Source organism: Pholis gunnellus (assembly GCF_910591455.1).
Source record: "Pholis gunnellus genome assembly, chromosome: 21".
In the NCBI taxonomy this organism is placed as follows: domain Eukaryota; kingdom Metazoa; phylum Chordata; class Actinopteri; order Perciformes; family Pholidae; genus Pholis; species Pholis gunnellus.
The window spans coordinates 7,077,230-7,097,934 of NC_136548.1; the positions used below are offsets into that span (position 1 = coordinate 7,077,230).

General features: G+C 45.6%; 3 protein-coding genes across 4 annotated transcripts in view; 2 read left to right on the plus strand and 1 right to left on the minus strand.

The window, feature by feature from the left end:
- The window catches only part of grid2ipb (glutamate receptor, ionotropic, delta 2 (Grid2) interacting protein, b), a gene marked incomplete at its 5' end in the record, with an annotated part of 30,280 nt that extends 17,953 nt beyond the window's left edge, over nt 1–12,327 (minus strand). Inside the window, 5 exons of the mRNA XM_079183087.1 lie at nt 2,032–2,310; nt 10,285–10,439; nt 10,670–10,999; nt 11,150–11,403; nt 12,252–12,327. Coding sequence (XP_079039213.1) covers nt 2,032–2,310; nt 10,285–10,439; nt 10,670–10,999; nt 11,150–11,403; nt 12,252–12,327 — 1,094 coding nt within the window. The remainder of the gene's footprint in view (nt 1–2,031; nt 2,311–10,284; nt 10,440–10,669; nt 11,000–11,149; nt 11,404–12,251) is intronic.
- Nucleotides 12,328–14,738: 2,411 nt separating this feature from the next.
- On the plus strand, nt 14,739–17,791 carry zdhhc4 (zDHHC palmitoyltransferase 4). Of its 2 annotated transcripts, none has more exons than XM_079183089.1 (7): nt 14,739–14,866; nt 15,152–15,291; nt 15,423–15,496; nt 15,734–15,828; nt 16,588–16,713; nt 16,824–17,068; nt 17,178–17,791. In XM_079183089.1, the coding sequence occupies exons 2-7, from the start codon at nt 15,169–15,171 to the stop codon at nt 17,475–17,477; spliced, it is 963 nt and encodes a 320-aa protein (XP_079039215.1). In that variant the 5' UTR covers nt 14,739–14,866; nt 15,152–15,168; the 3' UTR covers nt 17,478–17,791. The 2 variants fall into 2 exon arrangements, with proteins under 2 accessions (XP_079039215.1, XP_079039214.1); XM_079183088.1 differs by having other exon boundaries at nt 15,650–15,828; nt 17,178–17,789.
- Nucleotides 17,792–18,229: 438 nt separating this feature from the next.
- On the plus strand, nt 18,230–20,668 carry pgp (phosphoglycolate phosphatase). Its single transcript, XM_079182252.1, has 2 exons — nt 18,230–18,952; nt 19,592–20,668. Exons 1-2 carry the CDS (start codon nt 18,358–18,360, stop codon nt 19,915–19,917), a joined length of 921 nt encoding a protein of 306 aa, XP_079038378.1. The 5' UTR covers nt 18,230–18,357; the 3' UTR covers nt 19,918–20,668.
- Nucleotides 20,669–20,705: the final 37 nt, after the last annotated feature.

Here is a 20,705-nt window from a genome sequence, read left to right on the forward strand (position 1 = left end):
AAATTACTTGATTTGTCCAAAAACCCCAAAAATATTCAGTTTAGAATAATAGAAAACAGAGAGAGGTGACGAAGCCTCACATGTGAGACACTGGAGCCAGAGACTGTTCTGCATTTGATGGATTAAAACGATTTATCAGTAATTCCAACTGTTGTCGTTTCAGGTTTCAGCATTAATCACTGAACTACGCTGATGCTTAACAGCCTCTCTGTGAATGGACGGGGAGCCCAGATGTCTCTGGGTGATGGAGGACTCACTCACTGCTGTTTACAAGGCTGTTTGTGCTTCTTGTTTGTTTTCATTTGTCCCATCCTGTAGGTGGGAGTCTGACGCGGGGGGCATGACGCTCGTATTTAAATCGCACTTCAGGCTTTTGTTAGCACATAACAATCCCAGCTCGTGCAGCCTCGACTCCCATCGCTCTTTGTGATCCGTTTTATTCTGCAGCTTCCGGCTGAACTAAAATAATTCAGGACATTCTCGACATAGGAAAAAAAAGCTCTGACATTTTGCTGATGGTGGTGCTTTTGCGCTCATTCACCCCGGTGGAGGAACACACGGCGGAACCTCCCGTTACATCAAAGATGAGACACTTATGGTGTCTATCCACCAGTGCGTTGCCATGGAAACGACTCAAGGCAACAGTGCCTTAATACGTAAACAGGGGGAAGACAAAAAAAAAAAAAAAAAGAGGACGACGGGCAGATCTGTCCTTTGATAGCCGCGGTTACTGGCTGTTATGTAAGACGAGCTAAATGCAGATGTACGCGCTGTGTGTGTGTGTGTGTGTGTGTGTGTGTGTGTGTGTGTGTGTGTGTGTGTGTGTGTGTGAGAGAGAGAGAGGAGGGTGTTTGGGCAGTGAAGCCACAAAACGAGGCACACTTGACAGACTCAGAGACTTCTAAAGGCCTCTCCTGATTGCCAGCAGTCGACACCAGCTGTACTTTATACTCATACGACTCAATGAAACCATCAACTAATCGTTGCGCAGCAGCTCCAATAAATGGCCTAAATAGACAACTGCCAATGTGTAGTGATTGATTTTCAGTATCAATAACAATGTTAAGACACGATAGTAAATGTAGTAGAGTAAACAATATACTAAAACTACTCTTTAAACACATCTTGAGGTGGATTCATAAAATAATCCATTTATGAAAATTAGTAGGCCTAAATGTTATGATCCATGTATTATCTATCCATCCATCCATCCATCCATCTATCCATCTATCTATCTATCTATCTATCCATCTATCATCTATCATCTATCTAGTTGTTTTACTGGGGAGAGACAACAGTGTTGCGCAACACTCTGGAGTGGTATTATTCTGTTCAGTGAAGGCACCAGCATGCAGCACAACTTCTAATTGTGACTGTGCCACTTACGCCACATGATGTAACCTCTCCCATTGAACACAATCAGTGTGCCTCCTACTGTTGTGTGACCTGCCAACATGAGAACACTTCAGAGATATTCAGCTGCACAGCTTCCCTCCCATGTGGACGGAGACGGATCTTGGGATTTAGTTTGTGTGGGAGTGCCCCCCCCCCCTCTGTAATCCTGCACTAAGTCCACTGTGGTGTTATTAATTGGACAATCGTGTGATCAGCATGTTGGTGGGCGGAGGTTGAACAGTCGGGGGCTCTGAAACAGTGCGCCGTTAACATGTTGAATTGATGGGACACACAAACAAGCAAATGCCAGTTTCAGTTTGGCTGGATTGAAACAGGAACTTCTTTTGGGGTTTTTACTGGTGTAAACATCTATTTATAACAGAGAGTTGAGTTTCAAGTTCAGCGTCGTGACGGGACTCAGAGGAAAACACAAGCTTTGGGATGGAAGAATCTGGAAAAAGAGACACACTGTCCTCTATGTCATATACATTTTTTAAAACATCCTGCCAGTAAACATCTGTATATTAAAGTAGTAAGTATTTGGCTGCTGCATTATGCGTGGAGATGAAACTGTTGGTGGCCTGGGGTTTCGAGACTTAACTACAAACAACAACATTCTCCAACATGTGTGCTCACCTCTGATTGGGTCCGATGGGGGGATGTGCGGGTATCCCGGAGACAGACTTTCTAAAGCCCCTGTCTCTCTCCGCCTCCCCCCTCCCCCCGGGTTCTCCATCTCTGGGCACCGAGCTGGCCCGCTTGGACCCGTGGCGGCGGTCGGAGTGATCCTCGCTCCGACTGCGCCGGATCCTGCCCTGCGGCTCACTGATGCTCTTGCTGCGGCAGAGTCGGTTGATCACGTTCTGGGACACGGCGTCGTCGAAGCGCTGCCGGTGCTTCTTGGGAATGAAGATTCTGGCGAACATGGTGGCATGTGAGGGGGAAACAAGAGGGGGTGGTGTTAGTTTTTTTTGTCCACGGGAGAAAAAAAAGAGAGTAGGAAAGAGGACGGATCTACATCACGGATCCACCTCGATCCATTTAAAAAAAAACATAGAGTCCGGAACCCCAAACCCTGGATTTCCAGAGAAATAACAGCAGCAAGTCAAACATCCAGCGCGAGCAGAGATTAAAAAGTGATGATCAACTGGAGCGTTCGCTGAAATAACCTTCGCAATCCAAGTCCAGACTAATATCAAATCAACAGGCTCCCGCCTTCAAGACTCAAGAGGAAAAAAAAAGGCTTTTGTTGCGACAGCTGAGGGGTCTGCCGTCCCTGGAGACAAGACAAGGAGAGAAGTTGAACTCCCGTTCAGCGGGAGAGAAAAGAGGAGAGAGACCGAGAGGAAAATCTTGGCGTCACTTGCTGCTCGCTGGAGTCTCACTGCAGCAGCGTGAGGCACCAGAGCCAGAACACGGCGAGAGGAAAAGGTGTGGGAGTGAGCGAGCACGGGATTTCTACTCTGGTATCTCTCTCTCCATCTACGTATGTCATCCTCGCTCTCTCACTTCCGTCCACGCTTCACCTCTGTTTCACTCGGTCAGTGTGAGCACGGAGCAGGAAGCTGTCATCATCTCAATGAACCTAAACCTCTCCATTTTGACAAAGACACAAAGACACAGGGTTTTTTTGGGGGGCTTTATGAGGTTTAATTAACCTCATCAAAAGCAGCACGAAGTCGGTAGATAGGTTTTAACTCAATTAATCATTGTCATTTAAATTGAGAGTCCAGTATTTTACAAACAGCTTCATCTCATGATAAAAAGAAAAGCTCAGCTAATGTCATTTTCGCTAAACACAAACAACAAACAAGGGGAACGAACATCACAAACGCCACACTAGAAGCTCTTTTGTCTTATATGTTCTTAAAGGGGTAGCCCGGAGATCTTAGCATTACACTTCCATAACGTTGGGGGACTTCCGAGACGGACACACATTTAAAAAACGAATGGTCAAAATCGGCACAGCAGAGACGGAGATGTGTTGACTTTTTAGTCCATAGTATGGGTCAATCTCCAACAATGCTGGATCCTACAGTTCCCATAATGCAACTTTTCATTACACCCCAAATATCTATCTGTTTCTGCCTTTTTCTATAATTCATGCTAAGCTAATCGGCTGCTAGCTGCAGACTCTGGGCAGAGGAAGGAATATGCACATTTCTCAAAATGTCAAACTTTGACATAAAAGTGAACGATAGGACGGAAGATGAGGTTAAAAGGGAAATAGCAGCTTGCCTTCTCATTCACGGTCTATCATCTGTAGACCTATCTATCATCGCCTGTGATCGTGAATGAATCACAGATGTCAGCTAGTGATTTTCTTTTCTCCCAGAATACCTTTAATCCTTTACTCGAGAATCATATCACATCTACATCTACGTCGCAATATTGTCTATTAAGGCCGCTGACTGCTAAACTAATTACCCAGAGGAAAGGCAGTTAGTTGCAACACTATGCGCGCCCACCTCAAAGACGGCTGAACCTTTCCTTTAAGGTCAGACATGCCGAAGAACAAATTAAGAGGCCTGTCGGAGGGGAAGAGTGGGAACATCCTCACAGGTCTAGTTATTAAAAACGGTGTGCATGCATGCGTGGGCGGTTGCCTTGTCTCTTAGTAGCAGTCCTGATCACTTGAATGAAATGTTGTCGTTGTGCGCGTGGGACGACTCATTTTGTTTTGTTCTCATAGTCGACGCTGTTGTTTGGTAGACAGCCAGCCCTCAACATGAAACAGCTCGTGCAGTTCACACTTAGCCCCCTCTTTGACATTTTGTGAGCTTACGGCGACACAAAATGCACGTTTTATTTCGTTTACTGGCCTTGGTGCAGAACCTCAATACTTGTGTTGTACCGACCAGAATGTAACCGGATCACAGCGTTTCAAACTGTCTGCAGACTGTTTTATTCCAGTAAAGGTCACACATGGCTGCCTGTGTTTAGACAGGATTTAAACAACGGAACTGTGTCTTCTATTGTCAAACAAAAAAGTGGTAACTTTTGAGAAGCTTAGCTCTCTTCAGAGGAAGGTATTGGAAACCAAAAACTTTGTTTTTTTTGTGTATTGATCTCTCAAATAATTATCTGAAAAATATAAAATCGGAATACCAGAACGAGAACGTCTTGAAACACATATTTAAACATATTCGTCCAATTGTTGGCTAAACAATGTCACTGACAGATGTTTGCTAAAGGAATATTTTGGCATTTTTGGATATAATCTTATTTGCTTTCTTGCTGAGAGTTAGATGAGAAGATTGATACCACTCTCCTGTAAAAGAGCGGTATCAATCTACTCATCTAACTCGTGTCAAGAAAGGAAATAAAGGTATTTCCCAAAATGTCAAACTCACCCCTTAAAGAAGTGAAAACTGGCCAAAATCACCTCATTTTGGAGGATTTCTTAAAGCAAAAATATCTTCTCATAAAAGAGGACAACATACAGCACGTCCACGATATTAACGTCTTTTTTTAAACCACACTGGATAAATGTAAATTAAAGAGAGCCAGAATCCCAGCTGGCACACGGAGCGAGTCAGAAGTTAATTGTTTGATTCCGTGTTCGTTGAATCACGGTGACATTCAGACCGAATAGAGAGCGGAGCTCCAACGCAGATTTTCACAAACTGTTTTGATTCCCACCTACACCAGTCTGTTGTGTTCTAGCCTGATTCACCGCTGATCAGATGAATCAGCCATAAGCAGAGCCGGGCGCAGCGCCGCCTGTGAAGAGCAGCACCAGTGGAGCAATTAGCAACAAACGCGCTGATAGAGACAACTGCTACCGCTGTACATGTCCTCGAGACGCTAATTAAGCTGCAGAAAAACAATTTCGACAGCTAAATAAAGCAATTAGGACACACTTATAGCACAGAGCGGTGGAGACGGAGGGAGGAAAACTTCACAGCAAACACGAGGCCCGGCCACTGTTCACTTCGTTATCCAGAATATTTATGCACTATTGCAATATTGCAATATGCAATATTTATGTCTCGCTTACATGTGGAACTTGTGGTTTCCTGTATGAAAATCACTACGTTTTTCCTTCTTGTTTTTTATCAAACTAATCTCTTTATGAGATGTGAGTAGATGTAGCCAAAAGGTACAACATATTCATACCATAGATGATGGACTGTGGTCCATACAAACTGAAGCCAACTCTTGCTGCTGCTCCGGGATAAACTTCCACTTCCTTGTATTATATGCTGAAGGTACACAGACACAGGAGACACAGTAACTGGCACAAATGCTACTTTACAACTATATTGGGCAAGAAAATACTCAAAAGAATAGAGAATAGAGACATTTCTGACTTTGGGCCCTCCAGTGGTGGTATCCCAAAATGCACTGTGGTAACAACGCATGCTGCTCCCCTCTCGACCGGAGCTCTCCATTCAGCACCACAACAACACAAACCAGCAATGCAGCAGAAGTTAACCTCACCTGCTGCTTGAAAACAGTGGCGTGCAATACGGGGTTAACATTTTCACGGCAACAATCTAGCCAAAAGGAGTTCAAACACCCACACTCATACATAATTAGTCTGACAGGCCTTTTTAAAATCAATCATTGATGTTATCATGAGTTGACAACCTCAGGCTACTTTTCTCCCGCTTGTTGGAAATATGCACACTTGCAGTTCCAAAAGTGTCTTCCCTTCAAATAACATTCCGTGTTTCGCCATGAAGACTCAATTGAAAGGTTCGGTTTACAAACCGCAAACCGGTAAATCTATACTCATCGTGCCTTTAAAAAAGCAAAACACCGTGTATTTTGATTTTGACACTTACAAGAAATGGAGGTTATCTAAATCGTTTGAACAAATCCTTTCCGTTAAAGACATGGGCCACATATTCTTAGCCTGCTGTCGCTGTTTCATCCTCATTCTGATCAGGTTTGAGGCGTTCATGTGTCTGACTGCAGCCTGAGGCAGTGTTGCCTGAGCGCAGACTACAGGCTACAAAGAGCAGACTCCTGAGGTATAAATAAATGTTCCGTAGTGATGTAGGTGTAGCAACCCACACAGTCCCTCTCTCTGTTTGCTACCTTCGCTTCCCGGCTATTTGTCGTCTATTCATGTCCCGGTAATAATATGTCTCTGTCGCTCACACAGATGCAGTGGGTTACCTGTGTGTGTGTGTGTGTGTAGCTGCTGCTATCAGCCTTATGCTTTTATAAGACGTGCAAACCGTCCGTTGAAACAGCCACCTCATCACAAAAAGTTTTCCGCGTCAACTCTTGGCAACAAAATGAGCGCTCTGATTTTGACCTCATTTATGAAGAACAGAGATCTATAATTATCTGGAGGAAGGGTCGTGGAGGAGGAAGCAAGCAGGGAGGAAGGGGACGGATTTCTCAAATGGGGAAGAATGACGAGCAGACAAAAAACGACAAAGAGGAGACCTCATTTCATTCCAAGTGTCCGGATGTGGCTGATGTGCGAGCGAGGCTAAAAAAAAAAAGGTGAGACCGGTGCCGTGTCTTACCACACATGAGGAGGAGTGACAGCGCGTGTGCGCAGAATATAATGGAGAACGTTTTGAAAAGAATCGACCTAACGTGACCTGTTTGTCCTGCTCCTCTTGGGCGCTGACAAACAGGCACGGCGGCGGGTCGTGTGTTTAAGGATTAAGCCGGTGGAATTAAAAGATAATTATATGATTATCGTTGTGAACATCACTCGGTGCCTGGTCTGTTTCCAGGAAATTGTCAAAAGTAAATGATTAAAAATTGTGCTGGTAAAAAAAACACACCGGGACTGTTAACCAAGACTGGACCAAAGTCAGTCGGTACAATGACACCATGGCCATGAAGCCACGGCTGTACAACATGTAATGACAATCCATTCAGTAGTCAAGATAGATCAGTCTACAACACAACATCAGTCATGAACAATTCCTAAAATAATGATACTATAATAGGTTCAAAAAAAATTATTGTTCGATAAACCCCTTAAATGATCGATGAAATCATTAACTGCTGTCAACTGTCAACTGTCGCAACAAACACATTTCTTTTTTTACCGACTGTGTTTTGGGTGAAGTGAAAGAAATTTAAGAACCACTGGTCTGAACCGCCGCGATGTACCAATGTGACCGGCCTCGGCATCCCTTGAGCCGTTATCCCGCTAAAAAGCAATCTGTTTGTTTCGTTCTTCCCTCAGACTGAACAAGCTGGTCCCATTAAGCGGCGCCCAAAATCTGCCAACAGCTATAAAAAGACAACTTGTTCCACTCCAACGTACGAGTGCACTGAGTTTAGTACCGTTTGTGCTCATCGCCACTTTGATCAAAAACACTTTGCTATAGGCACTTGTGAGCCCCTACTGCTTCTCACGTTGTGCAGTGTAGCAGCTCAGCAGTAGTAGTTGCAAACAAGCTCCACTGACTCCTGCAGTTCAGATTAAACACCATCATTATCGGCACCACTGAAGGAGAAAAGCTTTGTGCGCAGCGCGCGCTGTCGGGTCAAGAGGAGCAGATAAATGCAGATGTGTTGACCATCATCATCCTTTAATCACTGCTATTATGTTACAGTGCTCAACAATCAAGACGTCGGTTGATTTCTCCACAGCTAAAAAAGGTAGACCTGCACCAGACATCATGCGGTACACAAAAGCTTCAGGGAAGACACACACACACACTCAGTATAATACAAGCTGATATCGTTTTTTTTAAGAGGAATATTAATGTAATCTGTTAAATCAACGTTCAGCTTGAAAGCATGCACAAACACACTCCCTCAGACACGTGGGGAGAGATTACATCCCAAAAGCAGAGCATCACTCAACCTAATGACTTCACTCACATAAGAGGCAAACACAATGAAAAATGCCCCTTTGTAGTGCCGACTGTGTTACAACTCGCTGTGCCCGTCCAGATGTGGTCCCGTCACATCGAACTACGAGAACACCCTGTTGACGGCTCGCTCGACTTCATCAATTCTAGATTTAAAGCTGGAAATCGCCTTGAAGAAAGCGTAGAAAGCCACAATGGGGGAATAGAGGACTTCGCAGCCGAAAACATCAGATATCGAAACACCAACAGCAGCCACTGACATGTTCTGTATCCGACTGCATTAAATATTCACATGCGCAATTACACTGATTGGCAAAAACAATTCCATTGGAAAGAGATCGGAAAAGGTGTACTCACCCCAGGCAATTCATCGCTTTAGCTGTCACCCATAGCTCAACTACAAACTAAGTTGCACCATCTAATGAGCAAAATGGCAGACACACCTAGGGCTTCAGTGCTGCCTCTCTGAGGAGGGGATAAGGTGGGACTTTGGTGCAAGCGGGAGGCTGTCTTCACCAAGTGTTAGGGGGAAAACGGTCACCACACAGAGAGAGAGAGAGAGAGAGAGAGAGAGAGAGAGAGAGAGAGAGAGAGAGAGAGAGAGAGAGAGAGGGGAACAGCCCGAGCTCTGAGCAGAATAATGAAAAGAAAATCCATCAGATAAAAACACATAACCCCCCCCCCCCCCTAGAGAAAGGGAGGGAGAGAGAGAGGGGAGGTAAGAGAGTTGTGAGATGGGTGGGGGATGGAAAAACCACAAAGACACGACAGAAATATTATTATTGGTGCTCGTGCAAATAGGAGTGTCCTTTATTGAACAAATACCAATGAGGAGTTCTCAATGTTGTGTAATTATTCATGAACCAATTTAAGGGAGAAAAATCCAGCCGCCTAACTCAGCCATCTCAGGTAACGGAAGTACCTCAGCACTGACCTCGTACTGCTGGAAACCCTTGTTACGGATGTATAAATACCGGTAAAAAAAAAAAAGAGCTGAGAGTGGTGTAGTAGTGGAGGGGAGCCAGCGTAGTAGGAGAATAAAAGGTCTGATTGGCTCCGCTTGTGGAGGAAGTGCAATCTGTGGACAAACTGTCTGGGGATTCAGAGGAAGGCAGCAGTGCTGGTCATTTTGGCGCGTGGACAACCACATAACTCTGGCTACCCCGAGTGCTTTTGCTCGTTTAGTTATCTGGCGTTAGGCCGACTCGTGGAAACACACACCTTCAAAAGAAAAACCTGTTGGGTGTAGCTCCAGTTTTTTTTTTTTTCCTTCTGTGGCTACAGAGCGGCACGGCCACCGGTAATAAATGATGTCTTCACAAAAAGCGAGCGCTCAACTAAATCTGCCTGTGGCTCATCATCACAGTCACCGCCATGCTGTGAATACGGCTCACGTTGCCAATCCTCATTTACAGCTAAAAAAAACTCTTAGCTTGGACCGCTACATGTCAGTTTAGTCTCTCGGTTTCACTGACACCGATGACACTTTAAGCGACTTGGAGGGGTCACTGGGGATTTACCCCGGGCGGCAGATGGCACCCACCTAAACCTAAAGCGTAGCTCGGAAATGGCTGGCAGCGGGACGAGACCCCCTCTAATCCATCCCGCAGAATGAGCAACAGGAAACGTTTACGTGCTCGTTGTGACTCAAATCCCTGCAGAGTATTTCACTTTTTTTTTTAACTAGGACTTGAAAATGACAAGAGTGTGGGAAACGACACCAAAACATTGGGAGTAGTAATTGAACAACACTGGAAGCTTTGCAGAAGCACAAACTGTCCTTTTTGGCTTTAATGGGCAGTTTTGCAGAACAGAATGACAGGAAACGTGCAGAGAGACGGGGGATAACATGAGAGAAGTGTCCTCTAGCAATATTAAATGTGTCTCAGGCTGACAGGATGCTGATCACGGTCAACGGTTTGCCACTGTTCACATGGTTTCAAAGGTGGATTAAAGAGGAAAAACAAAAAACATGCTCTCCACTGAATTCGCAGCCATCTCACAAATCCTTCCTCCACTTCCTCCCATTAGTTTATTCTATCCTGTGTATTGCAATCCGTTGTAACCGGAGCCGAAGCGGCCGTTCTCTTACCTGATGCTGGAGATGAGCTGCCGATGCTCATCGGTGGCGAGTATGTCGGGCAGGACCGAGGCCAACCACTCGACTCTCTTCTCGGCCGCGTATTGCTTCAGCACGCTGAAGAGTTTCTCTTTCACTTCAGGTTCGTCACCTAAAATCTGGTCAACCTGACGGCGAAAAGGACGATGATGTTAGAGGCTGCGAGGACAAGTCGGTGAAAGGTAAAAACGGGGTAGATGCTGCCACCTGACAGTTTTACACTGTGCCAGATTGTTGCCGTAATGACACTTCATCTGCAGTTCAAAGAAGAGTATGGCCTTACTCCGGCTATATTACATGCGTTTGTAAATACATAAAACTGGACCAGTATTAACTGTCGCTGTGTATTCAGACGTACCCTCCTGTTGAACTCCAGAGCTTTATGTTTGCGGTCCAGTCTCGCTCCCTCTCCTCCCGTCTGACTGTCCTCGATGCTGATGCTGTGTTTCTGCCTCGGGCCGAGACACAGCACCCCCAGACGGAGCGTCCTCCCCTGGGAGGCCTTGATCAGCGCCGCGGCCGTCTCGTGCTGCCGGACGGGGATCCCGTTGACCTCCATGACGTAATCCCCGGCCCTCAGGCCTGCGCGGCCGGCTGGAGAGCAAGGCGAGCAGTCCTCCACCAGCAGGGGGCAGTCTCCCACGATGGTGAACCCAAAACGACCGTCCGGACCTGGTATGATGTCCATCTGTAATGCAGGATAGATATGACATTTCATTATTCAAATTGAGAACGTAACCCCCAAAAGGCTCCGGATCAGGCAGGAAGTACAGTTACTGTGGCATCAACCCGCATTATGCTTTATTGCTGTGATAGATTCAAACGCTGTAAGTAAGACCTGCTGTATGCGGGACACCACTCCGATACTGGGAGGGATGTTCTTCTGAGTCTGGGCGATGGCGACGAGAGCTTGGGGGCCCAGCGTCGACACATTGTGGCCCTCGATCTCCAGGACCTGGTCCCCCGCCTGCAGCCCCGCCAGGTGGGCACTGCTGCCCTCCTCCACAGACACGATGTAACTGGGTCCATTGCCGCCCAGCTGGAAGCCGAACTCCTCAGGCCAGCCCTGGTTGGACGACGGCATGCTGAGGACTTAAGGGACGAGAGGAGGGGACGCAATAGGTGAGGTGGGAGAAAGAAAAGATTTGAGGATGGGGGGGACAAGTAACCACTCATGATCCGAGGATCCAAGTCCTCCACTTCGGAGCTTCGCTGCAGCCAAACATCTGTGAGATTGTGAGAGGGCTGGTAAATGAATAAATACTCATTCAAACACAAGCACTTACCCACTGTGGCCAATATATTCAAATCTATCGACATTGCCAAAACACCTTTGGGTCAAATAATCCTCTGCAGGTTTGGAAAGAGCTCCAATTCGAAGCCTTCGTCTCCTCTCCCGCCTGCTATCTCCGGTGTCTCAAGTTGTACTATCGAGTGCGGCTGTGTAACCCTCTACCCTGAACCGTGACACACTCAGCGGTCCCTGACCTGGTTCACAAACGCAAAAGCAGCCAATCAAATTAAGGCGTCGCAGAGATTGTGACCTTAATTAGCTTGAGAGACAAAAGTTCCTCCAGCTAATTCTCTTCTTTTTTCTTTTTTTTTTACTCAGTGCACATGCAAGTCTATCCTGTTGAATGGTAATTATGCAATAGAGAGCAGACCACTGGCAACGGTGCTCATTTCTAAGCAGGTAAGAGACACAAAGTGGCATTAAATAACAACCATATGGCACTTGGAGGCCAGACTTTGGAGTGAAATACTAAAATGAGAATGAAATAATCCACAAGTGACCGTTTCTGCTATGACAAATACAGAATTACAACAATGGACTTGTTGGCTTCTGCTAAATATAATCAAGTATAAACCCTCCGGCTCAGCTGGGAGCCGATGATGTGCTCCGCGGCATTCACTCACTGGACGAAGCTGATCAGACTTACAGAAATCTTTAGATGGATACCGAGAGCCCCGACGGAAAGAGTATCTGCCTTTTTTGTTTTGCAAAAACTTCTTCATCGTGAATGTCAAACAGCAGGTTCGGCCTGCTAGCAGCCCGATATCCAATCTGTCTTCTCAAAGAACAAGGACCAACCCAAAAAAGTCAAACGGGAAGGGGGACAAACTCAAAACATTGCCCCATTCGTCCAACCCTGAAACCGCAGCAGTGTCCTCATGAGCGAAAAAGGGTGAGTGTGCATGAGAAGCGAGCGCAGTCTCTCTGCGAGTGTGTCAAGGAGTTAGTCCTGCGTCTCATCCCTGATTCATCCTTGGGCCAGCCTGCTTGCACAGTGTTAATCAGAAAACTGGGACGCGTGCGCCCGGGCACCTCTGTTCCTTCATAATTCTCTCTCCAAAAAGGGTATTGTGAGGCCTCATTTTTCTATAAATACACCAGTGTGTCTTTTTCCTCCTCCTCCTCTCTTGGCTAGGTGGCTCTCCGAGGGACCGCTGCTGGCCCAGAATCGCTCTGCGTCGATGCAACGAAGCCTGATGAGTACTAATTGGAGCGTCTGCATGCCTGGAATCCTGTGTGTCCATGTGTGATTTGAGAAGCAGTGGGGGGGCAATTAAAGACTTTAGCCTGTAGGATTAGTTGGATTATGAGCTGAATCTTCAGCGCTCCTCCAACCCCCCCCCTGTCATTAATACTGAAGGAACACATGCTCCCCTCCCGTAACGAATTCATACACCGAATATCAGTGGAACCATACAGGAATCGTGCATATGCCATGTGTTGTTATTATTATAGCGATGAGTCAGAATGTGAGAAAGAACACACACACACACACACACACAGTGTGAAGATACAGTCTGTATCAGAGGCTGAGTTTAGGTAAAAGCTGCAGTGAAAACACACGGTTTACATATTGATTTAAGCCCAGAGTTGGATTTGTGAGTTTTAAGCAGTGTGCATTGCTGTCTATTGAGTCCTTTTTAAAAAAAAATAAGGATTAAAAGAGTTAGAGCTGTGGAGTCCTCACTATGTCCACGTGGCTGTAAAATCATCATGTCAGAGAAAAAGGAATGAGTTCAAATTCAATTTGGGGCGGTGGTGGAACAATGTCATAATGTCCGACTCAAGCAGAAGGCTTTAAACCTTACTGATATTTTATTTGAAGCTGCACGTATATCAATATTTCGATCCATAATAGAAAAGAGTCAAATGACTATGTGTAACAACAGCACAGTGAATTTCACCTGTTTACTTCCACTTTATGGGGAATTTAGCGCCTTTCATTTTAGCACCTTTGAGCTCACTCCTTTGGTTTTACAACATTAACAACAAACAGCAAAATTAGTGACAAGCTGGTGACTATATAGAGGGGGAAGATATAAATAACAGGTTGTTTTATGAATTAAACTGAAGCTGAAGAGAAAGTACTGAGGATGCCTGCAGGTTATTGGAGCTTCAAACTGTCATAAATCAATAAGGAACAGGCAGTCCGGTACCAACTAAATAATTAACCACAAAGGGCTTTTTCTCCAGACAGACACGGCTCACACCAATCCAACTCTCTTCTTACGCTACAGCAAAGACAGTTACTCATGTGTGACAAGGTGAGAGACAGAAAGCACACATTTCACAGGCAACCGAGTCAGCCTTTTCACTCAGTTATGAAAAGTATTGAGAAACACTTCTCAACCTCTGTAACAGCAAATACACTCTATGCCTTGTGACCGACAACAGATCTAACATAAGAAACATGTCAAATGATCAACACACAGCACAGCACATCCACATATCATGTACCTGTTTAAACAGCATCCATAAATGCCCATGCAGAGCTCCAGAGTCACGCTCCCCTCTCCAGGACTGCGAGCTGTAATATGAGCGCTGGGCCGTGTCGGCAACCAGATCCAACAGGTGTCTTGTGATGCCTCGCTGCATTGTGTGGAGCACTGGATGGCAGCGACAGAGAGGAAACAATACGAAGTAGCAGGTGTGAAAATTTTGAAAACTGTGCAGTCTTGATAAGTGGTTTGATTTTAATTCTGACTTGGAGTAAATATGTGATCTTTGCAGTCAATAAACTGACCTCCTACATCCAAGTGCATCAAATCTCTTCATTCAGAAAACAATCATTTCTGATAAACACAGAAGACTGGACGCTTTTGGCTGTAACTGTGAATATGTGATGGTTATAGTTAAAAGTGTGGAAACATAAAGGGTCTTCATCAGGAGAAAGGCTTTCAAGACACTCCCAAATGAGTGAAAACATTACATTCTGATTATTCATTATGAAAACGTATTTATAAGTTTCAAAGATGAATGTATTAGCATTATGTAAAAGGGAAACAATTGGACAAACTTCACATTTCTATAGACATGCAGCTGAATACTAACAGATCCCCCCCCCCCGCGCAACAGTGTCAGCCCCAGCAAGTTACAACAACCTCTCAGCTGTTAGCTTGGAATGTAGCTACATCGATGCTAAGGAAGTAGTAGTAGTTTACAGAGCAGCACCGGTGCTGGTGGCCGCAGCGCTAGCAATAACAGCTATGTTGACGTGAGATAAAACACTGAAAGGCAGCTATGTGTGACCTCTACTAGGAGGTAAGGGGGGAAACGAACGAGTAGGTGTCTTTAGGACGTAAAGAAAGCGGGAATAGAGATGCAGGTTTGCTAGCGAACTGACATAAGTTGCGTTAGCATGCTAACGTGTTCATCTGAGATTTAGATTTAGAAGACACACCCAGCATTATTTCATTTAAAAGTCTTCATCGTCGTGTTTAAACAAACAGAGAAACTTAATAGTATCACAGCTGTAGCTTCTTGTTGAGGTTGCTACCTGTACGTGGTGACTTTGTACCAGAAAACACCTGTTGTTGTTGTTTTCAGAAGCCGCCAGGTGAGAGATGGATTTCCTCACTCTGTTCGCTGTCTACGTTGCAGTGGTGCTGACGTGTATCGTCCTAGTTTGCAAATACTCCGGTCAGCAGCAAACCCCGTTCAGTATCCTCTTCAACTCAGTAGGAAAGGTAAGAATTATTAGAAGTATTTCAACTGTACTTCCACAAGCCGACACTGTGTGGCGCTGTTTGACTACTTTATCACAATACAAAGAAAACATGTCCGCTGCAATTAAAGCTGCTGACAATTGTCATCACAGGTAGTGGCACCGTTTACGCCAAAATGTCTCCAAAGGTTTTCACGTATGACCTTGCACAGGCTGTTTCATCAAAGGTTTGCAGTTTAAGTTTTCACAGAAGTACACATTCCTGACATTGTCATAATATGTGTTTATATGGTCTAATATTGTATTTTTAAATCCAGTGCCGAACAATTATACGACTGTATTTTTTGCCTTCAGTCTCTTTCGTGTGCTTCCAATTGCAGGAACAACATGTTCATCTATCTGCATATCCTGCTGGAGGGTGCTGTGTATGCAGAGTTCACCTATGAGGTGTTTGGCTTCTGCAGGGAGATGGACACCACTCTGCCCAGCCTGTCCGTGCCTTACGTCCTGCTGGCCATCAAGACCTTCTTCTTCTACCTCTGCATCAGGAGAGATCCAGGTTTGTGTTTTAGCTGACGTATATTCACACATACTTATTGCTAGAACATATTATATGAGACAGGCAGGGCAGGTGAACCCTGACACGCTGAGGTGTGAGATATGTAACACTTGAACATCTTGTTTGAGATTTACTTCTTTGTCAGTTTGCAGGCGTATTGTGGAGTCTTATGAGTAATAACTGGGGATGATGGTAGTTACATCAGTTATTTCATGTTGTCACCTGGAGGGTAAAACTATTTTCTGGGGGAGTCTGGTATTCTAGAGGCTTCACAGCATCACCCCATGGTACAGTAAAACAGGCCTCATGTCCTGGGAATGCCAGATGAAGTGTGCTTATTTCCACTAAAATGTAAAATTACATTATTTTCCGGGCACCAAACTCAACTTAAATCATCAGTCTTTTCATATTAGAAATATTCTGTTGTTTGCATTGCATACTCCTGTTACACCTTACTGCTGGTTATAAGGCCCTTGTAGATTGTGGGCGTGCAGAAAAGCAGTCTTATTAAGTAACAAATCTTATAGACTTTATATAACTGCAGTTATTTCCGAGTAAAGTAGATCATTTCAGCTGGATTTTCACACAAATAAGCCAGAGAAAATGACTGATAACTTAGTTCTGGACTGGACAACGTTCACGTGGACAAAATAATACAAAACACCGGACCTCTCTTTGTGTACATAAGGTCTGAAGTACTACTATGGGTTTTGTTTTATTACACTCCTGTCATTTTTCCTCAACTCTCTCCTCTTGCAGGCACGGTGACGAAGAAGAAGATTGCTGGCCAGCTGAGCATCTATCCTTATGACAAGAGGCTGTTTCACCCGGGAGTCTCTTGTGAAACCTGCCAGCTCATCAAACCGGCTCGCTCCAAACACTGCAGTGAGTAGTACATAGATATTACATAGTATTAAATATGTACCATAGAAAATGTTGCGTATTAAACACAGACTCATACTCCGCGCTCACTGTCAACACCGTCTGTATTTCAGGGGTCTGCAACAGGTGCGTCCAGCGTTTTGACCACCACTGCGTCTGGGTGAACAACTGCATCGGGGCTCAGAACACGCGCTACTTCCTGCTTTACCTCTTCAGCGTGTGCGCCATGGCGGGCGACATTGCCGTCCTAACAGGAGACATGCTGTTTCATGCCGTACTGCGGTCAGGCCTTCTGAGGTCCAGTTATGTAGACGAGCACGGGCAGCAGCAGCCAGCGGGGCCTCTCTTTGTTGTACAGGTGAGACTCGGTACTGCCGACACGCTGCGTTTCATATGCCGCAGCCATGTTCATTCCCAATTCAATGTCTCATATTGACCTGAAACTATTTTTCTCTTTGTCCCTCCAGCATCTGTTCCTGACCTTCCCCCGAATCGTCTTCATGCTGGGATTTCTGGTCTTTGTCTTCTTCCTCCTGGCGGGTTATGCCCTTTTCCATTCCTACCTGGCTCTCGTCAACCAGACCTCCAACGAGTGGTACAAAAGTCGAGGTTACGTGTGTCAGCACTGCCACCCAACTGCAACAGCAGACCATCTCTGTAGCCCAGCGCCAGACCACTCTAAAAGATACTACTACAGCAGAGGGCTACTCCGAAACCTGAAAGAGATTTTCATCCCCCCACAGCCTGTTCAGAAGAAAGACAACTGAAAAAAAAAAGATACAGGGCTTTGCTGTCCCTAAGAACTACTGTGGCCTGATGAAGTAAAGTTCCTGATGGACTCTGGTGTTTATCTCCCATAAGGTGTCACATATTGGGAAAGCTGTGAACACATTGGCAGCAAACACATAAGTAATCCTTGTTGAATAAAGTTGTTATTATCTGTTATTTATACCTTTTTTTTGTCCTTTGCCGGCCATCAGTTAAAGCATGAACGCTTCCAAAGCTGGAACATTATGTCCTGCTACTGTAGGCTTTTTAATACATGATCATGGCATTGGCACTCAGCTTTTGAAAATGTTGTACTTTTTATATTTATATCAGGCATTGGTATATTTTAATGGTAGGCAAATAATTAAAATAAATAATATAATGATATAATGTAATCAGTTAAAATTCCGTGTCGGGAGGTCAATGAGGCCAGCAGTAGGAGCGGCGAACACTTGCCCTAAAGACTCATGGGAGTTGTAGTTTGATGCTCAGGAGAGGACTTAAAAGAACAGCGTGCTTGGCTTTTAGTAGTAGCTGTGATGTTTTGAACACCCATACAGTTCGTTATTTTTTAAATAGTTTTTTTGGAAAGACAACTACAGGTTGTGAGTAGGAGTTAGTGACATACGCCTCGCCTGGTGGGACTGGACGTGTACCTGTGTAGTTCCCATAGTTTAAATACAGAACTATAATAAATACGTACTGCCTCTTTAAGCCGGTGCGGAAGTAACCGCAGAATTGACGCAACACTCAGTGGAAGGTCAGGTTTTCCTCTCCGGTGAATTTCAACACTACTCTTGTTTAACCAACGGTCACAACGGCAACGCTTGTTTCTCTAAATACAGTAGTACTTAACTTTATGACAGCACTCACAGACTGATGTCTGGGTCTAAATGTACTCGGCTGAGCGGAGCGCTGGTGAAACAAGTGCTGGACTCGGTGGACAGCGTCCTGTTTGACTGCGATGGGGTCATCTGGCGGGGGGACCAGGCCGTCCCTGGAGCCCCTCAAGTCATAAACCTGCTCAAGGAAAAGGGGAAAAAGGTCTTCTTCGTGACCAACAACAGCACCAAGACGAGGAAGATGTACGTCGACAAAATGTCTACGTTGGGGTTCAAAGCGAGCGAAGAGGAGGTGTTCGGGACGGCGTACTGCTCCGCCATGTACCTGAAGACCGTCTGCGAGCTGGAGGGGAAAGTGTACCTGATAGGAAGCGACGCGATGAGAGAGGAGCTGGAGGTGGTGGGGATCCGGCAGACCGGCGTGGGACCGGACCACGTCTCCGGGAAGCCGAACGACTGGGCGAACGTGCCCCTGGACCCCGACGTGAAGGCGGTGGTGGTCGGTTTCGATCAACACTTCAGCTACATGAAAGTGAACAGAGCCATGCAGTACCTGACCCAGCCGGGCTGTCTGTTTGTGGGGACCAACAGGGACACCCGGCTGCCCCTGGAGGGGGGCAAGGCCGTCCCAGGTAGGGATGCGCACTGTAGACACACACTAAAGGGGCTGACGGGAGTTAGTGGAGATGTCTACACTACTTTGTGCTACACAACTCAAATTAGGTCAGTTTGGTGAAATATAAGGCCTCGTTATTGGATTTTTCAGGTCATGAAATTGTAAGCTGAGGCTTATTACTAAGGAAATCCTACACTCAAACCTGCACAGACTCAAGAAAACCATGCTGACAACTGTACTTGTCAGTTGTTAGTTGAAGTGAATAAAACAACTAATGTCTTTCACCATAAGCCAAACTAGTTTTAAAGCTTGCATCATGAAGTTGAACTTGTTGCCCTAATAGCTGCTAATATCAAATCACTCATGCTATATTAAGTTGTAATAAAGTTCAAGCCCCACATTCTTACTGGAGTGTAACGGTCTAAAAAGGCTCTTTTCACAGCAGCCATTTTGACAGGTCATCGGCACAGTAAGCGCAGGTGTAACTGATCAAGTTAATTACGGTCCCATTCAATTCAGTGTGTCAGTCTTTCCAATGGGCCAGCTCGCACATACTGCCATACTGATAACACAGGAAGTGAAATAGCTGGTTTCTGAAAGAGAATTGAGTTAAAGGTCTCCTCACCTTTTGCCCTCCACTCCCCCTCCCTCCCAGGTACCGGCTGCCTGCTGCAGGCCGTGGAGACGGCAGCCCAGCGGGAGGCCCAGACGGTGGGCAAGCCCAACCGCTTCATGTTCGACTGCGTGGCCTCCAAGTTCGGCGTGGACCCCGGCCGCTGCCTGATGGTGGGCGACCGCCTGGACACGGACATCATGCTGGGCTCCAACTGCGGCCTGAAGACCCTCCTCACCCTCACAGGGGTCAGCACGGTGGCGGACGCCGAGGCCCACCAGAAGAGCGGCTGCGCGGAGAGGCAGGGCATGGTGCCGGATTATTACGTGGAGAGCATCGCAGACCTTCTTCCGGCTCTGCAGGGATGAAACTGTGGCCGTCAGGAATGGAGAGAGTAGCTACGTGATAGCTTAGCAGCTCTGAACCGGAGGAATCTGGCTCGCCTGTCACATGCCAGACCCCATTGTCTTCTTAAAAAGGGAATATTTTTGCATTACATTAAAATGATTAGACATCTATTTAACTAAGTCACAACCGAGCAGCTAGCTGATGCCTGGCAGACGAGACAAAGACTCCATTATTTAACTAAACCACTATTAAAAACCTGCTAATTTAAACATGATATCAACGATTGATTTATTAATAATAACGTCAGAACAAGGATTTGCAGTATTGTCTCAATGTGTGTATGTTCCTTTTTGGGGAAAGGGAGTAAGTAGATATATTTTAAATACCCAGCTTGTGATGCAATCTCCCCTTAAGCAACTACGAGTCAAACTGAAGGAGGGAAATGAGCTCACAAAATGTGTCCACGGTTTGGTAATGTGTGTGTGTGTGTGTGTGTGTCCAGGTTTACAGCTGTTTTAGAGTCTATAAATAACAGATGGGGGGGCCAAAAGGCACTGAACTGGCCTGACTTGAGCGTTCTGTTTTTTTAATGTATTTTCACACCTCAGCAGAAAATGCAAACAGTTGCAGTATATTCACGGTATGGTGCGATGCTAGAACAGTGATTAATAGAATAGCACACATGTTTAAAAAGGTACCCCAATCTTCCTTTTACCTCCTGTTTTCTCTGACTTGTCCTTGACTCCCCGAATCACTGAACTTAATGCTCAATAATAAGAATAAAACTATACTTTACTAAATCGGCGTC

Coding starts and splice junctions, on each gene's coding strand:
- pgp (XM_079182252.1), top strand. CDS start 18,358: ATGTCTGGGTCTAAATGTACTCGGCTGAGCGGAGCGCTGGTGAAACAA. Junction 18,953..19,591: donor GGGGGGCAAGGCCGTCCCAG/GTAGGGATGCGC, acceptor CCTCCCTCCCAG/GTACCGGCTGCCTGCTGCAG.
- zdhhc4 (XM_079183088.1), top strand. CDS start 15,169: ATGGATTTCCTCACTCTGTTCGCTGTCTACGTTGCAGTGGTGCTGACG. Junction 15,829..16,587: donor CTGCATCAGGAGAGATCCAG/GTTTGTGTTTTA, acceptor CTCCTCTTGCAG/GCACGGTGACGAAGAAGAAG. Junction 17,069..17,177: donor GGCCTCTCTTTGTTGTACAG/GTGAGACTCGGT, acceptor TTGTCCCTCCAG/CATCTGTTCCTGACCTTCCC.